This window comes from Conger conger, chromosome 7 (assembly GCF_963514075.1).
Source record: "Conger conger chromosome 7, fConCon1.1, whole genome shotgun sequence".
Classification (NCBI taxonomy): domain Eukaryota; kingdom Metazoa; phylum Chordata; class Actinopteri; order Anguilliformes; family Congridae; genus Conger; species Conger conger.
Window position 1 is genome coordinate 46,718,138 of NC_083766.1, and position 21,646 is coordinate 46,739,783.

At 42.3% G+C, this 21,646-nt stretch overlaps 1 protein-coding gene across 2 annotated transcripts in view; it reads right to left on the reverse strand.

The window, feature by feature from the left end:
• Positions 1–21,646, reverse strand: part of spns2 (SPNS lysolipid transporter 2, sphingosine-1-phosphate) — a 75,398-nt gene that overhangs the window by 14,382 nt on the left and 39,370 nt on the right. For both annotated transcript variants that reach the window (XM_061249782.1, XM_061249783.1), the window contains exons 4-9: positions 15,155–15,291; positions 10,894–11,045; positions 7,095–7,161; positions 3,974–4,116; positions 3,411–3,563; positions 2,692–2,881 (exon numbers count right to left, since the gene is read on the reverse strand). In XM_061249782.1, coding sequence (XP_061105766.1) covers positions 2,692–2,881; positions 3,411–3,563; positions 3,974–4,116; positions 7,095–7,161; positions 10,894–11,045; positions 15,155–15,291 — 842 coding nt within the window. The remainder of the gene's footprint in view (positions 1–2,691; positions 2,882–3,410; positions 3,564–3,973; positions 4,117–7,094; positions 7,162–10,893; positions 11,046–15,154; positions 15,292–21,646) is intronic.

The following is a 21,646-nucleotide window of genomic DNA, read 5'->3' on the forward strand; positions in this document are numbered from 1 at the left end:
TGAGGAGACGGGAAGAGACAGGATATTAGTACCCACACAAAAGCCTTACTATTTGGTATTTGGCTTACATTCTCCTGCTGTTGAGTCATGATTGTAAGTATCTTTGCCAACAGCATACAGTACACAAAATTTGCAGCACATATCACAATGGGAGGTTTTGTCCTGTGGATTCCTGAACCTACATTAGCAGACGCATGCGCCATGCTTCATTACTATTCAAGATGGAAAGATGAAACAGCTGTGGTTGTATAATATGAGGATGTCAAATTCAGCGCTAACCATTGAAGAATATTTCACTGTCTGAAAGATTCAATCTTATAATGATGGAGGTTGGAGGTTAAGTCATACTGTATGAGCTTTCCATGAAAGCATTGTTCCTAGGCCACATCAAACCCTTTCTTTGTATCCATGTTTTTTTAAGTCTGAAATTTCACATTTGTGCTGTTATATTTCTTTTTTTTAAAGATATTTTTTAGCTTTATTGGACAGTATATAGAGACAGGAAGAATGGGGGGCGAGAGAGAGGGAAAGACATGCAACAAATTGTCAGACGGTCGGATTCGAACTGTTGACGTCACGGCTCACAATGAGCATGCAGTCAGTGCTCTGCAGGCTGCGCCACCGAGACACCCCGTGCTGTGATATTTCTAAGCATATTTGTGCTTGTAAATTATATTTTTGACTCATTGCTGTCTGCCACATGCTGTCATTGATCCATGGGAAAGAATAGCATTTAAAGGATTTGTCTTTTCATATTTCAGGACGTGCCCAATTGCATTGGAGTAAAATTACTGAATGTTACATGCAAACTTCATAGCCTAAGACCTGTCTTTTACAAGTGCGTGGTCTGGGCTGGCCTGACATGACAGGGCCAGCTGTCAACGGGAGCAGGTGACACTAGCATCCGTGTAATGGATCTGCGACGATACAGTCGTGCTGGAATCCTGTGAATTCTCTGTGACTTTGGACTTTTGCGGCGTCTGCTGCTTTCCCGTCGGCTGCCTTGGGAATGACCCCTCGTGCCGGACAGACATTGACGGATACCGTTTCAGCAGTGTCTGGGCCGCCATTCGCGCACCGTGACGGCCGGCCCTCGGGAAACACTGAGCACTGATCGGCTGCCAGCCCTGTACGCTCCGTCGCGGCGTGGCAGCTGTTCCGCACCCGCCTGAACGCCATGGTGCATTTCGATATCCTGTCACACTTGTTAAACTGTCTGTAGGTCTCATTGAATGCCAAAGGGGAATTGTTGGCAGGCCAAGCACAGAATGAAATGGGTCAATGTATACAGGAACATATGCGTATACTGAGACTATTCAGTAATTCTGGATTAATCTGGTAATATGGTAAATATTTTGGATTGACACACGCATTGGGCAGCCACGGCTCAAGCTTTCACCAGCAAATGGGAAGCAGTGCTATATGATTTTCCCAGAACAAATCTCCGGTGGCTTGTCTGAACTGACTGAATTGTTACCACCTGGAAGCTGACACAGGGCTTGGCTGGAGGTGACCTGTCTTCAGCTCCTGCAGTGAGCCGAAGCAGTGGAGCAGCCAGGCTGAACGCACATATCCTCCTGAGGAGAGGGTGCCTGTCTCAGCCCGACCCAAAACAGGGGGCCAGTATTGCAGCTGAGCAGCCAGGTGTAGCTCAACGTATATCCTTCTCTTAACACGCTAAGTACTTGCATCGCATAAAATGGCTTGCATGATGTCCTCTTTTAAAATAAACAAATGCTAGTGAAGAGCAGGTTGCGATTGAGAGCAGCCTCTAGGGCAAACAGAAGCAGGGGTGATCCGACTACTTATTTCTCAGTAACCTGGTTACACTGGCATTGCTAAGTTCTTAGGAGGATAAGACTTTAGACTCCATTGTTCATAATCTATGGGTATGGTATTTCCTTGATATAACTGTAAGAGTGGGTCCACTTTAAACAAAACACATTGTTTAAAGTGGCAAATGAAATACACCCTTCCTGAATTTTGAGGTAATTAAACAAGGAAACAATGCGCCTCTTGGCTTCGTCCACCTTTCTGACTGATTACAAACAAGCCTACACCCTGAGCTTTATTTACGCACACCAGCAAGAACACGATTAGGGACTATCAATCATTATTCAAGACAAAAAAAACCTTGCAGTCCTGAATGTGTCACAGCAGGTCACAGCTCAATAGTGGGCGAACATTCCCAGTGAATTAGAGAAATGCAGAGGTTTTTTGAGGTTCCTACCAGACCTGGGTCAAACATGTAATTGTTTTGTATTCAAGTTACGTGTTTGATTTTACATATATTGATCTTGCCTGGTGCAATTGAGCAACCAAGAGATCCAGAAGATGGGGTTTGCACTTTCTGAGGGTATTTCATGGGTTCCAATACAGCAGACAAGCTCTGAAGTATAGAAAGGTATTTGAATCTGGGTGTCTCGGTGGCGCAGCCTGCAGAGCACTGACCGCATGCTCATTGTGAGCCGCGACGTCGGTGGTTTGAATCCGACCGTCTGACAATTTGTTGCATGTCTTCCCCTCTCTCTCGCTCCCATTCTTCCTGTCTCTCTATACTATACTGTCCAATAAACGCTGAAAAAGGCCTAAAAAATATCTTAAAAAAAAAAAAGAAAGGTATTTGAATCCAAAACGATAACCCAGGTCAGGTTTCTACAACAGTGCTGTAAACGTTTGTCTGACACTCACATATGCTCCCACAATGCTCTTCTTGGCCACGACGAAGATGAGGCAGATGAAGATGGCCGAGCCCAGCATGCTGACGGCGCACACCAGGGGGTCCGCCCTCTCAGTCTTCTGACGACACAGACGGGTAGCGGCCGCGCCAATCACCACTCCCAAGAGCCCCGTCACGCAGGTGATAGCCCCGAAAATCAAGCTGGTGGAGGAACAAAGAATTCAGTACTTTCAAAAGGCCATATCAAACTTTATTTGTCCCATCAAGAGAAATTTGTTTGCAGACAGGTTTATTCATGCCAAGAAAGACACTTGACACAACTACAATGGCACAAAAAAGATCACAAAAAAACAAAAATGTTAAAATATATTCATAAAATAATAAATAAAGCCTGCTGTTTAAAATAAACAATAGTATACAGTACACTCTCAGAAATAGTAAAAAAGTACTGTAATGTTCTCTTTAGGTACAAATGAGTACGTTTTCCAAGCAAAAAAAGGTACACATTCATTATATATTGATGGCTAGGGCTACAATCTTATGTACCTATAGGGAACAACCCCAGCCACAAGCATTTTTACCTTTTTAGGCACTTTTCACTTGTTTCTGAGAGTGAAAAGTGAAAAGTGCCCAATGCTGAATGTTTCCCATGTACAGCACTTGACGTTCAAAGCCCTTCTCATGAATATACATTTTTCGTACATGATGAAGGTGTGAGTGAACTGCTCACCTGTCTTTGCTACTGCAGGGCTCATTGGTACAGGGCACCACTGTCTTCTGTACCACCTGGGCCCTATGGAGGTACTGTGGGATCCACATGCCGAAAGCTCCAGTGGCGAAGGAGACCGCAGAGGAGGCCAGGGATGAGAACACGTAACTTCGGCTGTCAGAGAGAGAGAAACCAGCATGCTTTCATTCCTCCTCAGGTCACAGAAATCATCCTGTTCCACACAACAACTTAGCTGATGCTTTTATCCAAAGACTAGACCAAGCAGGGGCCAATCCCCCACTGGAGCAATGTGGGGTTAAGGGCCGTGCTCAAGGGCCCAACAGCTGCACGGATATTATTGTGACACTGGGGTTTGAACCACCAACCTTCGTGGGACCCAGTCAATCAGCTTAACCACTAGGCTATAGCCTACAGGTTACCCCTATGGGCATCTCATGATGGGCAATTCCACAAGAAAATGGCAGGAACTACACAATTAGGCAAAGGGAAATGGAAGAATTGCAACATGCGATATATGCACATCGTGTAGAGAGGAATGCGGTGGTTAGACTGGCGGCTCTTACTTTTTGACCAGTGCTTTCATGTCACAGATCCAAGGCGTGCGAGCCCTCAGCCGGCCTCCCAGCTGGTCTGCGGTGCCCCGTTTGGGTTCGGGCACGAAGAGCAGGATCAGGGTCCCTGCTGTCATCCCCAAAACTGGGGACACCTGCAAAAAAGCAAAAAGATCGTCTCAGAAACTGTACTCAGACCATACCTGCAGGTTACATCAGCAGTGACATCATCAAAAGGACACATTGCGCCGGTACTGAAGCTTTTGTCACAATATGTGAATCCTCGTACATGACTAGCTCACTGCAACTGAGGGGATTGTGTGTTGTCTTCCCCTATAGATGTGACTATAGGGGAAAGCCAGGGAGGATTTTGGGAGCTCCCCTTTGCAAAATCATAGGCGCATTTTTAAATGTTTGGCAACCATGCAGGCTGATATGTTGAAGCAGCCATCTCGGTCCCCATCTCACGTTGTGCAGGGGTTCAGCTGTGCGGCTGAAATGACCTAGAAATCGATAGAGTGAGCTCCATGCGAAAGCCGCCCCTCTCTCTCTCTCTCTCTCTCTCTCTCTCTCGCTCTCCCTCTCTCAATGCCGCATTATCTCCTTTATTACCCTTTACGATTCGGCCTGCAGTGTGAGCAGCACAGAGAGGGCTGCTGTCGGCGCCGCGGATTACACACGGGGGAGCGCCGGGAGACGCACTCCGCTCGACGGAGCAAAACCAATTTCACCCGCCAGAACCAATCCGCAAGCGCCCCGCAACCTTGTCTTTTCGCGCCATGGTGACCCCCGGAGCCTGCCAACCGGACAGGGCGCGGCTGCAGCTCATTAAAAGGGATATTTTCTGTAATAGTGATGCCCCGCATCCTGTTTTGCTGCCTGTCAATCTGCTGGCCGCCCTGCGCTTTGACGGAGCTTGAGGGCCGCGCTCGACATTGCATCCTTGGCCAAACGCGCACTGTAGGCGGCAAAAGGTCAGAGCTGAAACGATTATGGATGAGTCTCCCCCTGTCCCGTCTCGTGTGCCAGATCGTTCAGCAAGACGAGAAGAAAGGCCTCGTAAGTCACTGTAAGCCTTTCCCATTGGCAGGTAAATACATTCCTTGCCGTGATTAAAAGGTGGGGAGGTCAAGCCGCAGGTCTGTGAGGTCCTTTCCTCTCTGGCCTGTGCAGGCGAGATACCGAATGGAAGGGCAGTCTAGCGCCCAACTCCCGGTCCTCCTCCGTGACCCCCCCCCCCTTACCCCCCACAAAGTTTTTGAGAAGGAAAGCCAGCCACAATCCAGGCACAGAAAACAGACGGAAAGCAGAACAAAGTGTTTTTTCCTAAAAGCAGGATATCACTGGCAAAACCTTTTCATGTGTTTATTTTCCTTTTAAGAAAGTGGCCAGTGTGATTAAATCACCCTCTCCTTGAATGGTAATTGTTTTATTAATGGGTAGGTATGCACACTCCAAAACAATATGGCTCAGAGTTGTTTCGAAATTCAGTGAAAAATGTACATCCCGTTTCCACTGATTACACAACTAAAAGCACAACAGGTAATGAGCAGAGGCATGATGTACGATGCTTTTAATATTTTTTGCTACACTTGTAAAATTTCTGGATGGACAAATTCCCTCCATTACAGAAAAGGAATAATCTGGAATATTCTATTGCAAATATTTTAAATAGAATATTTTAAATTGTATACATTTATATATAATTTTACAATATTTTTTCAAATATTTAGCAATATATTTGGCAAAAGTTTTCATTTGTTTATACCTATATTGTGTCATGTTGCAATATCTTCATCGTGTATTTTATTGAAATATTCCATCTATTAGCAGTATTCCGTCTATTTAAGGGCTTATGCCAACATGATGCCTACGTGACATTATTTTTAACCTCTTGACCAGAATATCAGAGTAAGATCATTTTTTCAAGTTTATCACGCCACTGTTGCTAGGAGCTTTTGTATTCTGTATAGTACTTCTGGGCATCTCCATCTAATGTGTATGGCCAAGTATTTTGAACAAGGGTGTCTTTGTGCTTGGCAAACTTTCACTTGCAGAGCTTTACACAGATCATCTGCTGCGCTACGGTAAGAACTCACTGTTTCATTGAAGTTGATATCCAATCTCCTCTGGTTATATTAAGGAAGTATGAATTAATGTGTGTTGTTTACCAGGCAGGCAGGTACTAGTTTACTAATTGTTTGAATTCCATCCATCCATCCATTATCTTAACCTGCTTATCCTGAACAGGGTCGCAGGGGGGCTGGAGCCTATCCCAGCATACATTGGGCGAAAGGCAGGAATACACCCTGGACAGGTAGCCAGTCCATCGCAGGGCACACACACCATTCACTCACACACTCATACCTATGGGCAATTTAGACTCTCCAATCAGCCTAACATGCATGTCTTTGGACTGTGGGAGGAAACCGGAGTACCCGGAGGAAACCCATGCGAACAAGGGGAGAACATGCAAACTCCGCATCGAGAGGCCCCGGCCGACGGGGATTCGAACCCAAGACCTCCTTGCTGTGAGGCGGCATTGTTCTAATTAGTATTACTAATCTTTCACCTCTTCTTTGCAGTATTTCAAAATGAGCTATTTAGCTTTAGATTGCACCAAGGGTATTTCCCTGATCATTAGACACTGTAACCCAGAAAAGGTGTTTCATTGTATATTCAAACCAAGTACACTTCATGCCAGCTAAATGTCCAATCAAACACTTTTGCTTTGTAGTATAATCAAAAGAATCAGAATCAGATTTATTGGCCAAGTGAAAAAGAAAAAGCGTTTGATTGGACATATCAAGTATTTAAAAATGAGCATAAAAGAAAGTGGTGCCTTTTAAACAACAGGACGTGTGTGACTGGAGAGAAATCTCTGTGGTTTTAGGAATGGATGGAGAGCCAGAAGCCAATATAACACCACAGACATGCACACTCCTCTCTCAGCTACACCATCCCTGGCTCGGCTGCCAGCCTTCTGCTGCGTCAGGTTGGTAGCCCTCCTGTTTTAGCATGTGTCCCTTGGAAAGGCAGTCAGTGGATATCCCCTTTGGGCATGGATCTTTCCGGAAGGATGCGGTGAATAAGGTAAGAGTGGGCGGCGTTGGCAGCAGGTGAGATCTCTTACCCTCAGAGCCCAGTGCCAGTCTCCTGCTGCGTCTTTTGCACTGGAGCCCAAGATATAGCCCAGACCACTGCAAGAGAAAACAGCAGAATGTCAACATTCCCAGGCCTGCAGTGAAGCACTATCATCCCTGCTGTAAAATCCAGCTACAGACATCTTGAAAGTACAAGCTACCAGCTGTTTTAAAACATAGCTTCTTGAGCTGGTCAAACCATGCTATGCGTGGATCTGGTCTGAACTGGTCAACCAGCTACCAGCTGTTTCAAAACCTAGCTTGAGTTGTTTCTTTTTTTAGCAGGGATTTGACTGAAATGGGGGGGGGGGCACCCTAAGCCAACTCTGATTCTTGCACAGAAGAGGCAGTCACACCGAGAGTCTAATGTTCATAGATTTGATGACTTTGATTGAGTTCCCAGATAGCATAATATGCCCTCAAATGAACCGCCTGGTGCCTTCATCTCAATCGTGCCCGATGTGAATTTCTGTTGGCAGCACAAATACCTGAGAGTCTTTACAGTGCTCAGTTATCTCAAAAAAGAGAAGATAGCACATCCAATAATAAAAAATCAGACTGATCACTATTTCGCCATTTATTGTAGGCCAACACCTATCAAAAGTTGGTGAAATAGTGATCCATCTGATTCTTCTCTTTTTTGAGATAATTCAGCACTATATTTACTTTTTGAATCAGCACTCTGTGTGGAATTCCACTTGCTGAAGCCAATCTTTTCACCTGAATGTCAATGCAATGTTTGACCTCAAAAGCAGCCTTTGGCCACGTACACCATGTGAATATGACCAGCATTATAAGTCTCGATAGCTATTCCCATTAGATACGTACCTAACACTGCTTAGTTGTTATATTTGGGTGTTGAAAACCCCAAGAAATCTAGCATTTAGGAATCACGCAGGGCTGGTCCCTGCCTCGATTACAAAAGATGATACCGTTGGATCAGTGACCTCGAGTTCCACTTACGATCCGATAAGAGGCTTAATTACCAAAACAGTCTCTTAATGTGGAAGGGATATGACACAGTCACTGATCAAAGCAACAATGGCCTGGCTCTCTGAAGACATGCCAGCTCGAGGATTACCTCTTCCAGGCCGTTTGGTGGGAGGTAACTAAAAAACATCCTCTGTTGTAATTACTCCTCCAGACAATATATTTACACCATATCATTCAACTGGTCACACCTCTGGCCCTCTATTTATATGACTTGTGGAGGCTCAAAATGTGGAACTTATTCTTGCTGTAATTTGTGGGTTGTGCTTCTTTGAGAGACAGATGGGGAATGCTTTAGAGGTTAGGTGACACAAAATGCATTTTCATTATTGTCAAGATGACGCATTTGGGGTAGTCAAAGCTTAACAACCGAAAACTAAAATAAATTATCTTCTCTGCTCCAATTAACTAAATTTTTTTATTCAACATAATGGGATTTTTGATGGCAAGTGGCTATAAGAAATAAGATTTCATCCAATTTCTTCAGTTCTACAAAAGGTTGTGCTGGAATATCTGGAAAGATTGTAAATTATAGATGTTTAGAAGCTAAAATGGTTATAGTGACATGCACTGGGATAATTAGATCAACGGTGAACAGAAGAGGTGAAGACAAACATGAATGGCTGTCTCTCATTGCTGTTCTCTGATTGGTCCATTTATTTTCTTAAATTAATAATGGACACCACATGGCTATGAGAACACAATTATTAGGATTCTGTCGGTGAAATGTGACCAAAACAAGAGGGACACCTTTCATCTGGCTTAGGCAGGTGTCCTCTAAAAGCATGTTTTCATTTCACCATCATAACTGCAACTGGGCTTTTCCATTAGGCCCAGAGTAAACAGCTTCCTTCATACCTGGAGGCATGATCAACTGCAATGCAATCAGCAAGTGGTTAGCACCTACACTGCTGCATCACAGTACAGTATATGAGTCACAGTGCGGAGGGCAGACAGCTCACTGATGTCGTGATCAGATAAATGTTGGGTGTTTCACCACATTCCCAGTCCTTGTCGTTTCCTGTGTTCCAAACAATTTGCGGCCTCCTGTCACGACAGGAGTTTGTCTTCGCAGGCACTGCTGACCATAATTAGAGATGAAGCCATAGACTGAAACAAAGTTATATAACTAGAGGCCTTACAATATGCTATTATACAAGTGTGTATTCACAATGTCTTGAGAGCTCCTGTTGCCTACTCCTCGTTGATTGCATAAATGGACTAATGCACTCTGCATTGTTGTTTTTCACAAATAATGGAAAAAAAGAGTCCTGGACACATTGTATTTCCAAGGAGTGATGAATGAACAACTTTATGAGATAACATCCTATGTCTATTTGGAATGTCGGACACCAGCACCGCAGACATCTCAAAAATACTGCTGCTCTTGCCCAGGAGGTAAGAGACTGGCTTGACAGGGTGTGTTTATTAGCTGGGGAAACCTTTTTTTCAGGGGACCCATTTCCTGCGCACTCTGTCTGATTCCTGAGGTCACTTCCTGGAAACGGTCACAACAACTCAATCAAGATAAACAATCAGGGAAGTGGAGAGGATGTTTGGGTGAAGTGTAGAGGGCCCAGTCACTCAGCTCCTATTGTTTCTTTGGCAAATGCTTTATTGAAGCTAAACACTTTGCCTCAGCATTCCAGAGCTCCTTTGAGGCCTGTTTTTTTCTTTCCTGTCTGTCTCTGACTGTATTCAGTCAGCCATCAATTCTGTTATTGGGCTCTGATAATGGCTTTCCAAAAAAGAGAAACTTGCCACAGGTTTTATTCTCTATACTAATTGAATTCCAGCTATAGCACAAATATACCTATTTGAAAATAAATAAATGTATCTTTCTTTGACGTTTCTTAGTGAAATACATGAACTACAAAAAAAGCCATTTTTGTGCAGCGTTGCACTGTGTGACAATTTGGACTTGGAGAGCAAAGCCAGCACTATGGACTGAAACTGCAGAGCTGTAGACCAGTGTTTGGTCATTTACCATCTGATTTTGCCTCTCCACTTCTGCCTTACCTCTCATCGCTGCAAAGGATAAAAACAACCTGACATAGCCGAACTCATTGTGCAGCAAAGCACCTTGGGGGATTTCCATGGTAAATAAAAACAAAGAAACCGAAGCCATGACAGTCCCATACATTTTTTCTCACCCAGCTTTGTTTGTGCTGTGTTTCTTTCCCCATTTCTCTTCCTCTTGAATAAACCCTCCCACTGAATTCCAAAAACAGCTTAACTTCTCATATACCGTGACCTTTCCAGTAATGTGTCTTTATATTATCCAGTCTATCGCTGGTGTATGGGGGGTTCATTGGAATTGTAATAAATAGAAAGAGGTAGTATCGCAATTGGATATTCTAAACCCTGCAGGGCAGGAGTGTCTGACCTTTTTGTTGTGAAAAGGTGTCTGAGAAGAGACTCTCCTTATCTCCGTCTCAAGTGCCATTTGACTCTCCTTGTTTTCCCTGCATCATTTTGCCTCTCATTCTTTCACTCAATATTTCTCAGAATTAACCAAAATCCTCAATCTAAAGAGCTTTATTCCTTATATATCTTAACCTCTATTTTGCCGACTTCCACAAAATGATTTCCAATCCTCCAACAGGAAGCCTTTTTCATAGTTTTACCAGTTTATATCCCACTCGCCTGGTCAGCAACTGGTCATACCAAACCATGGGGTGTGTTACATCAGCAAAATGGATGTGGAGAAAATCTTTTTGAATAACCGTATCTGAAAATACAGTGCCTGACTTATTCTGGCTTTGTTCATGCTTGCTTTGTGCAGTGGACTGTCCTCACCTGCCCAGGGGAATAGCAAAGTAGAAGACAGAGAGCATCATGGTGCGTGTGTTGTTGGTGAATAGGTCGCCAATGATGGTGGGAGAGATGGAGGAGTAGCTTGACTCCCCGATGCCAACCAGACCCCTCGACAGGACAAACAGCCAGTAATACTGTGAAGGGAGAAGAATGTGATCAGGGTTAAGGTCAATCACATACCTCACAAACAAATAGAGAAACAGAGGAATTCAGCTTGTTTTTCATGCTGTGAGAAGGCTGTCACACTCTTAACGTGCTAGCAAGTTCTCTCCGCTCTAAGTATAATCAATTTTTACCCTTGAGTTGTCCTGAATGCTTATTAGAAACCATCACAAGTTCACGAATCTAGCCAATTTAAATCATGATTTTGGAGCCAGCTACCAAAGATAATATACGTGAAAAAGAGTCAAGAACATAACATCAAGGCAGGTGACATTGAACTGCTTGAATGCTTTACAACCCCAGAATCTTTTCGGGCGGTGCCAGTTAGTGGAGGACGCAAGGGACATGAGAGAAATTGTGGTACATATGAAATATGACATGGTCAAAATGTGGCCGCTGACCTTTGACATCCTTTTGGTTTTAATGCGGGAAAGGAAACCAAATTTGACCTACCTCTTTCACCTTTCCCAAAATATTGAGTTAACAGTTGGTATATAGAGTTGAATGTGAAGTCATCTTCATATATTTGCCCTATGCTTTCCCTCATATCTCAGAGGGAACAGCTGAAGCTAGTGGAAGGTACATGGCGGAGTCTTGTGTGTGGCAAATGAAAATAAATCTATAAAAAAATAGCAAAAGCGTAGTACTCAGCGCCGTACTGCATCTGAAATGCTGATCCTCAACAAAAAAAGGAGGAGCGATGGATGAAAATAGAAAAAGAAAAAGACGTACAGTGCGGAGTGTCAGCACAGCGAAAGGAGGGAATACCCAGGGGGCAGTGCTACCTTCCATTAATAGCCCGTCCTTCCTACCCAACGGCTCACTAACGTATTGTTGCATTGCGTAATTCCTGCGGGATTGGAATGGAACGGTGATGGGAATTCGCAGCGACTGAAGCAGGGTCATCCTATGTTTTGTTTTGTTTGTTTGACGCAAGCCAATATGACTTTCTTTTTTTTGCTTGGTTTCTCCCTGCCAGAAGCCTGAGGAGACATTAGTGCCTGGCTATTGTGCTTATGGGCAGGGGGCAGAGGTCAAAGGGGAGGGGGGATGCCTAGGAGTGGGTAGTCAGCTGGGACTAACTGGATTAATTACGGTTTAGAGTGGCAGGTTGATGACATCTCGATGTACAATTTACAACCGCCAACACTAGGCCAAATTACAGCAGCTTTATGGAGAAATCAATAACTGGAGTGTACCCTTATATACATAATTTGACAATGTCCTAAACAAAAATTATCATCTTATTAAAAACACTGGCGGTCATTTTGAGTATTGGCACACAATGTTTAAACACGTTATTTGGTAGCTTTCGGGTTTCCTATCACCCAACCCATCTTTGGTGATAAATTACACTTACATTATTTTTGTGTGGTCAGATGGCTGAAAATAGCCACTTCTTTATAATCTTTGTCCATAATAGATTTACTGCATGTAGCTAACGCTGACAGGAACATTACATAGACCCCTCATCCTGTGGGTACAGTTCATACATGCAACCCCATCCCTCGTTTCCAAGGCAATTTCTTTTTGCTTCATTATGTTCTTCACAAAGCAAGGCAGGGGATTTGGATGAATGAAAAAAGGCTACAGCAAAAGATTTTCTCCCACAAATGAAAACACAAGGCTGTTTGCTGTTGTTTTAATTAAGTAGGGAAATTACTTCAATCTAATTTGCATTATTGTTTCATACTTCATGTAATAATGCGGAGCAATATTAGATATGAGCCTTCAATTTCATTGATGCACTTCACTGCATGTGTGTGTCTGTGTGTGTGTAGCTGTATATATAGTCCATACAGTGAAGTGTGTTTGTATAAAAAATTTAATTTTTTCATGGATCAGCTGTAAATACCCTGACATTCTGCACCTTAACCTCTCAATTCATTGTTTAATTTAAAATCTACTGTGCTGCAGTACAGAGCCAAAACAACACAAATTGTGCACTGGATATGTGAATGTGATTTCTGCTAGAATGAGCTTAAAGCCTCAACTAATATTTCCTCTAAAAACATAGTTATTTAAACTCCAACTACTGTCCCTTCCCTTCTCCATCAAGAGATCAGAACATGGTGGTGGACAATAGTCACTGTTCCGTGTTGTATAATTGTTTAATATTATTATCATCATTTTAGTGGAATGATAGCAGTGTACTGAGAGGCATATTCTCCATGTTACGTCACTCTGCACCATCCTGTAAATTGTAGGAGAGAGTAGTGTCCCCTGCAAGTGACAATCATTATTATAATGAACTGTCAGTTCTCAGACACTGTATTAATAGGATAGCAGTTTAATTAGTAGTCATAGCACTGTCAATGCATTCCCTTGAGACTAAAAAGCCACTAAATTCTTCTTGGTGTTGATGTGCTCTACAAGGATAGGTAGATAAATATACTGGGGCATTTTTCCAAACCATTTAGTTCACATACTGTAACTACCTACACTACACCTGATTTTTTTACAAAATGGGAAGTGCTGACACCCCGTTATTTGCTGCTCAGTGGAGAGCACCCCCTCCAGAGTTTTTCCCCTGACTCTTTCCCCGGAAATGTCATCTTCATAGCAGAGGAACAAAATGCACACCATGTCCTTCCCAGAAACGATGGTCACACCAACCTTTCAGAGAACCCGCAGTGAATAATGAGTTTCAGCTTTGTGGAATAAGCCATGGCCTGCATTTGAGTGAGGACATTTCGCAGACTGCGATTAGCCTTTACTTTGGACCAAATCCTTAGACAAGGATATTCTGCAATATTTTGTCAGTGTCATTTCTGTCCTTTTTAAGACAAAGTTATTCAGCGTGTCTGTTGAATAACTCACAAAATAATAACATACAGTCTTTTTACTCCCCTTTATGTCTGCTCTTCAATGTATAGTGCTTTGTTTTCTTAGCTGACAGTGCATACCTTACTCTCAATATGTTACAGATATTAATTTCATTAATGTATTCTTCTGAGGATATTTTTCATATATCATAATTGAAAACAATTCCCCTTCTAATGTAAAACCAGTCTGATAAGTTTCAGAGTGAACAAGCAATATATATTTTTTATCGTATCCCCTTTCCTACTTTAATCCCTATGGTCCTTAAACTGGACTTCATTTAGGTTTTGGTAAATATAGGAGTAAAGCACTGTGGAACCTCTTATCCACCAGATCTGAGCATATTAAGTGACAGCCTTGAGATTACAGAGGGCATTTCCTGTTCCCAGCTGTCCCATTAGGGTTGCTGAGTCAGGCACAGAGTGTCTGGGGAGAAGGGCTACTGGATTTTGAGCTCTGTTTCCCCATTAGCACTGAGTGTCGTGCTGCACAGTGGCAATTGATGGGACTCACCGGAGGATGTGCTGACCTCAAAAGCACGTCAGAGCACTTGTGGTTAAGACCGGGCTGGTTCTCAAAGGTGCAGCAACCACACAACATATTAAATATGGAACTAAGTGATTGTCTGCTGTGCTTAATACCAGCGGCTGCTTAATTTCATTCGCTGGGGCTTAGAGATAGACCGAGAGAACGAGAGCACTCAGAACATGACGGCTGTTAAACCCAAGTGGAAGTCACACTAAACTACCGTCTCATTTAATCAGTCAGCAAACAACCAGGCTCCGGGCAGCAGTTTTATTTAGCTTGTTTTAGTACTCAGCTTTATGTATAAGCTTTATTGATATCTGTGTCTCAGTCTACATAATATATTGTATAAAGGAGATGTAGTTTGGCATTGTAGCTTATCTGACAAAAAGCTACTGATAACATTGAACCCCATGGAACATGTACAACCAAACTCCCTCTACTTATTCCATAGTTGATGCATGGTGCAAGATCTTATTTTTTCCCTCAAGCAGAAAATATTAGCTTGTTTTACTGTTTGTCAAGTGAAATGTTCTCACCCTATTGGTAAATCTTGAAATGGAAATGATTCAAACTGTCTCACCTCATTGGCAGTATTTTTTGTTTTATTTAGCAAAAAAGGAATCAAATACAATTTTAAGTCTAATTATTTTTTGTGTTTTTGCAGTGTATAGATCGTCCCAGTTTTTGAGAAGGGGTTCAGCTATAGTAGAGGTGTGGAATCAGGCCTTACCTCTTTGGTAATGAAGGAGCTGGAGAGAGTAACAGCCGACCAGAAGAATATACCACAGCTCAGGATGATCTTCCTGTTGAAGCGGTCGCCAAGGTAACCGAAGATGGGCGCTGCCACCATGAAGCTGCAGATGAACACTGCGGATGACAGGAGAGAGACAAAAGGAGTTTGAGGAGGGGGTGGGGGTAATGACACTGGAGCAGAGCGCAATTAGCACAAGTCACATAGTAGCACCTTCTTTCTATGGAGAACTAGAAATAACTCTCGGAAGTACAAAGACTGAGATGTGTCGTGTGCAACATTCCCTCACACAATGAAGCATATAATTCCATGGTATGACCTAATCCCCTATTTCTAGGCAGGTTGATGTGTTCCTATAGGGAAGCTGATGCGCTTTCAGTAGTTTGTATATATTGCACGTCCCTGGTGCTGCATGTACGGATTGCATCGCGCTCCACAGTAGGAGGCTTGTGATTAACTGCCGGTCTGGTGCCCTTTCCAAAAAAGCGCCGGCTCACTCGGACCTCTCAGGGGGCCACACCCTCTGCATTCACAGATCCTGGAACCGAAAATTCCCAATTCACTAATTCTCACCAATTTGAGGATATCCTGAAACCTGTTTATTTGACTGTGTCCACTTCTCTGCTCGGTGGGAAATTTTATGGGGGGAAAGCAGTTTCTTGTAAGTCTCTAATAATAACCTTCCCAGGCATTATCTGACTTGACACAATGTTGTGTTTTGCACAACTGAAAATAGTGTGCAAGGTCAGGATATTGTCAGTCCTTAAGCTGCCTTAAACTAAAATATCCCTAAATGTTGTTAGGGATATGGAACTATTATCAAAAACTTAAACTTAAACTGGTCTTAAATAGCTGGCTTTTAAAAACATAAATAATGAAAAGCCACATACAAATGTTTCATATATAACAATGTTATATTGCCCAATGTTGGGTAATAATTGAGTTTAACACACAAGTGCAGTTTGTGGCTAGTAAGGCAAACAGAAAAAAAGTTTTGGGTTACCAGTTTTCTCGTCTGTGGTGTGCAAGACTTTTAAAAAATTGAGAAACTGTACGATTGAGATGTGACCGTACTTTCCAAATCCTTTCAGAGCTGACTACAGGAAAACCAAAGTTAGAGTCAATATCACGGCACAGAATATACCCCAAACAGGCTTAAATTATTAATGTCTTTAAAATTAGTTTGGGGAAAAGGGAAAAGCAGACTTTAAGCAGGCATTAATCCTACCAATTGGATTTTAAGATGATCCCTGTCTAAGAGTTTACTGATTCACACCTTGCATAAAACATGATGTCACATGACCCAAGGTGACAATTTTATGTACCACCCAGTTTTGCAGTAACACAGAAATTAAGAAATATTTAAACTGAGACACTGCGACTGAGCCGAAGCAACAGTATTTAATTGTTATTTTATGTGGTTTGCCTGCTTTGTGAGATAAATAATCCAATTTGTACAGTTATTTTACTTCTACTACCATTTCCCCTTGTGCAGGCAGAGCTGTGGATCCATTCCAAGACTTTGAGCTATTTTTGAGACCAATTTGTCTATCACTCACAGCAAACTTAGGTAATGAGCACATTGATGCTGGAAAGGTTCATTTTAACTGAATGTGTTGAAAGGGTACTCATCTCATACAGTTCTGTTAACTTTTTAAATCAAGCATTGTCTTATGACAGCTCAAATGGGTGCTCAGAGCCATTTTAAACTGTGTATGATAGCAACATTGATCCTGAATGCCTCTATTCAACCAATATGGTAACAATGTCACAGGTCATTGGGAAATAACTGCCGCTAACAAGTTTGTCATCTACTATTATCATATTGAATCCTGTCATACAAACACAAACATGCTACTGGAAAATTCCCTGGTCCTAAGTATTGATGACCAGATTTTGACTTCAATAACTTTCTATTTTTGGGGTGAGGGTTTGGTGAGGTGGCGGCACGGATGGTGCAGTGGGTAGCACTGCCGCCTCACAGCAAGGAGGTCCTGGGTTCGAATCCCCGTCGGCCGTGGCCTCTCTGTGCGGAGTTTGCATGTTCTCCCCGTGTCTGCGTGGGTTTCCTCCGGGTACTCCGGTTTCCTCCCACAGTCCAAAGACATGCAGGTTAGGCTGATTGGAGAGTCTAAATTGCCCATAGGTATGAGTGTGTGAGTGAATGGTGTGTGTGCCCTGTGATGGACTGGCGACCTGTCCAGGGTGTATTCCTGCCTTTCGCCCAATGTATGCTGGGATAGGCTCCAGCCCCCCTGCGACCCTGTTCAGGATAAGCGGGTTAAGATAATGGATGGATGGATGGATGGGTTTGGTGAGGTTGCAAAGTCAATCCACCTTTGCTGGATGGTTTTGAAGCCTGTGTGATTTATAGATATCAAGAAGGAGATCCAAAATGCAGATGTTGCTGAGAAGTACTCAACAAAAAAATGTTTTTTTTAAACAACTACAAGAACCTGCTCTTGATGTTTTATTAACTGCTAACAACCCGTTGCAGGAATGTCTATGGCCACCTGAAGTGGTTCAATGAGAAAACAAAATCCATTCATCCAAACATTTATGAATTAGTTGAAATGGTGCCCTTACTGTAAAATAATCTGAGGTGAATTTGTTTTTGCAGGGAACCCTGGGCCCTTTAACTGTACATCATGCACATTCATCGTTTCATATGAATTACTCGGATGATTCCTTAGGCTGGTTTAACTGGTCTTGTTTCCATTCAAAAATACCTGTGAATCCGCAAGCAAAAATGTGCAGCAAAGCTGCGTGGGAAGTCCAAATCAGAGCTGACGTAACACGTGCTAACAGAAAGCTACAGTGTCTGTTGCTATCTGGGGACTGGCCTAAACAAAAGATTGTGCAACAGCAGTCTATGAAACCAAAATAAAAGCATGCCAATTCTAATGGTTTCTAAGTGCTGTGTGTGTGTGTCATCCTCAGGCAACTCGCCTCTCATCTGTGTAGCATCTTAATGGGTCTAATTAGTACCCTGCCCGTCTGCTGTGGGCCTGGAGGAACCACCTGTGAGCCACCAGCTCCGCCCACAGTGCCGCAATCAGGTGTCAACCACTTAGCCCTGTCCTTAGGAAGCCAACTGAACCATTCCATCTCAGGAAGCACTTATTACGAGCCTCAAGGCATCTATGGCATTTGGTAGCTGCCAAAGGAGTGCCTACTCTGTCGCGTAACTCTGAATTTTGATGTTAGCCGCTTTTGGCTAAGTTGACAAACAGTTTTCTGGATTCTTAATCGCCCCCACTCAGCATCTTTCCATAGTCCTGCCAATCCTTGCAGATATAACTGGGAAAAATAAATATGATAAGGAGGTTTTTGCACTCGACCCATTGCAGCAACCTCAACTGTGTTTGAATACCAGGGAGAACAAAGTGCAAATCTAAACAAGCAGGGTAGGAATGAAAAGCACAGCCAAATGTCTCTTAAAATATTATACTAATGAGCTATGCTCTTATAATACCAGGCAGGTTATTGTGCTTTGCAAACCTTTTGTATCAGCATCAATCAATCATGTTTCTGTTGCCTAACTACTCATATTTATTAAAAAATGCTAAACCATGTAAGCAAACTGGCCATATTCTTTCAGATACATCACATTAAAATGATACCAGATGATGAAAAAGAGTCAACACAAGATATTAAGATGTTCTAAAGAAATGGGACATCCATGTCTTTGTGTGGAATACACCGTGCATTCCTTCATAGATTGATGACGTCAAGCGAAACAAAAACACAGCTAGGTGATGTCAGAAGAATTCCTTGGGAATTCTAAGATGACAATAGTTAGGTGTTTTCATAAACGTCAGTATGTACAGTGAAAAAGGTTCCTCGGAAGGTGAGAAAAACCTCCACATTCTTGGGGAAGTGTCCCATCATAGCAGAAGACTCTATCATCAGACCTTGCTTGACCAGTGGAGCAACAATTTTTGGAGTGGATTAAGTGACTTGAAACATTTCTTTAAAAACAGCCCCACCCTGTTAAAGAATCAGGGATTGTCAGTTCTGTTAAAATCCTGCATTAGTTTGCCAGTCTTGTCAGATGTTCTATAATTTATGTGAATTATTTAGCTATTTAGTTGTTTTATTTAGTCATTAAAGCATAACACCACCCCTAGGTGATTAATAGGAAAATGCTGATTAATAAACATGTCGCACTATTAAATTGGCATGTTACTTTTCCACAGGAAGACCAAACAAAGGACAATCAAGAGAGACTGAACTGTAAAATACCTCATTATTTACAGTACAATACCTTTTTATGGACAAAACCTCATATATTACTGTTTTATACTTCACTATACTTTAAATCTCATTGATGCATAGGCATTAAGAGTAATAATTTTAGTAATAATTTTAAAATGCTTCTAAAATGTGAGCATTTGTTATGAGTAGTGACTGTAATACAAAGGATATGGAGTAGAAAAGGCTCACGTATTAGACCACTGGTAATGACATAGATGTGACTTTGAAGACACTACAACAACCACACTACCCATTGTTCGAAGTCACACATGATGATTGTGTGGGTTTTATATGATGAACACATCACAACCCCACCTAAAACACTACTGAGGAAGCCTCCACATGACATGCTGCCTTCATCATCTGAAAATCCCCACTTTCCATCAAACATCTCTACATGAAGTTGACCGTACAGTCCCAAAAATGGATGGTCACATAAAGGCAGGACCTCGAGTCCACTGGGGACCCGCAGCACTTTAGTCTTTAGCTTTATTGAACACATTCCAGAGGCAGTGCATAGTCTCTCTCCTCTGTTTTTCGGGAGTTGCCCATTGTGAGGCCTGTTCCTCTGTTTCACCACAGCGGTGATGTGAAAGGACTCAACTTACAGACAGCTATGGAAAAAAGTTCATAAATGCCATGTGTATACATGTAAAAATGGGAGGAAATCCCTTGAATAAACAGTCACGAGTCAGAGCACTGGCTTAAACAAGTTATACTTTCTTGTGTAATATGTCTATACATACACATACTTGGATAATATGTTTGTGACATGAATTGCAGCAGCTGAATAGGAAACAACTTTGATGAGCTACAGGACAATATCTAGCTCTGACCCCATGTCAACAACTGGCTTGTGGGAAAAGCTTACGGATTGGACTTGGCAAGCTCAGGTCTATGATCTGTGAGGCTACAGTCTTAGAGGAGAAGGGGGAAAACAATGAAATCTGTCAACAGAAGCAAAACAAGGAGTATAATATAGAGCAGCCATTATGATGCCTGCTATTGTTTACTTTACTCGATTTAACAGACTAAAAAGACAAAATGGAGCAGACAGGGGTAACTATTCTTCAGACAGAGAGCAGCTGTTTAAATAAGTTTTGATTGGTGTGGGAAAGGACCAGGCTCTTGGATATACCCACTGTATTCAATGGGAAGAAATACACAGGTGATTGTTTGCACATATTTGTGAGATATCTTTATAAAAGCAGAACTTATCAGTTCTTATCAGAGGATCACAGATAGGACACTATTGGCACTACTCAGACAGAGTCATGATATCTCACATTTAAGCTGTGTTTTAGTTATTGTCAACAGTGACATCCACTCAAAAGAAACCAAATAAGCACTTTTCATTGATAGTGTTATTGTACCTTATTGTAAAGTGTTACCATCCCAAATTAACATTAACAAACACGTTCTTTGCTTCACGTCAACAAAGCCATCAATCCTGTTTTAATTACCTACAGTGTATGTATGTCTGTGGAAATGATTTACTAGTGTTCTTGTGTCAAAACCTGTCTCCATAGTGACTTATGAATATTTATGATAAGGTATTTTGGATCTGGTGTGAGACAAGCATCCATCCACCATTGTTTATTTTCACAGAAAGCTCTAACGCAGCAAGGTGTGGTGACTAATACAGAGGACATGTGGGGACCACAAAGAGAGGCCACACCTTACATATTTTCAGCAGAATAAATTAATTATATTCTCTACCTTGACCTACTTCGGCCGGCTGGCAGAATATAAATCAGGTATTATCGGCTTTTCGACGGAATCCATTACCACGATAATGCCATGTTTACAGTTGTATAAAAAGGACTGTAATTCCAACACAAATCAACTGATATGGATGTAAATGCCCTGACTTTAAAGTTGACCATCTGCACTTTTAACCTAATGCTTTTTCCAAATCCAATGTGCTGGAGTACAGAGCCAAAACAACAGAAACTCTGTCACTGTCCGATTTTGTATTTAACAATAATTTTGGATGCTTTTTGTTAAAATAATCTTCAAACTAGAAAATACAGAATGCATTCAGTTCTGTTTTTAGTGTGAGATAAATATGATTGTTCATTAAAGATATGGTATGAATGCAGAATGGGTAGGGAACGGTTGACACCATTTCCTCTATTGGGCTTTTTCAATTGGCAGTTTATCGCATTACACACCTTGCTCCAAAACTATGTGGGGGAATGATGCCAAAGGCAC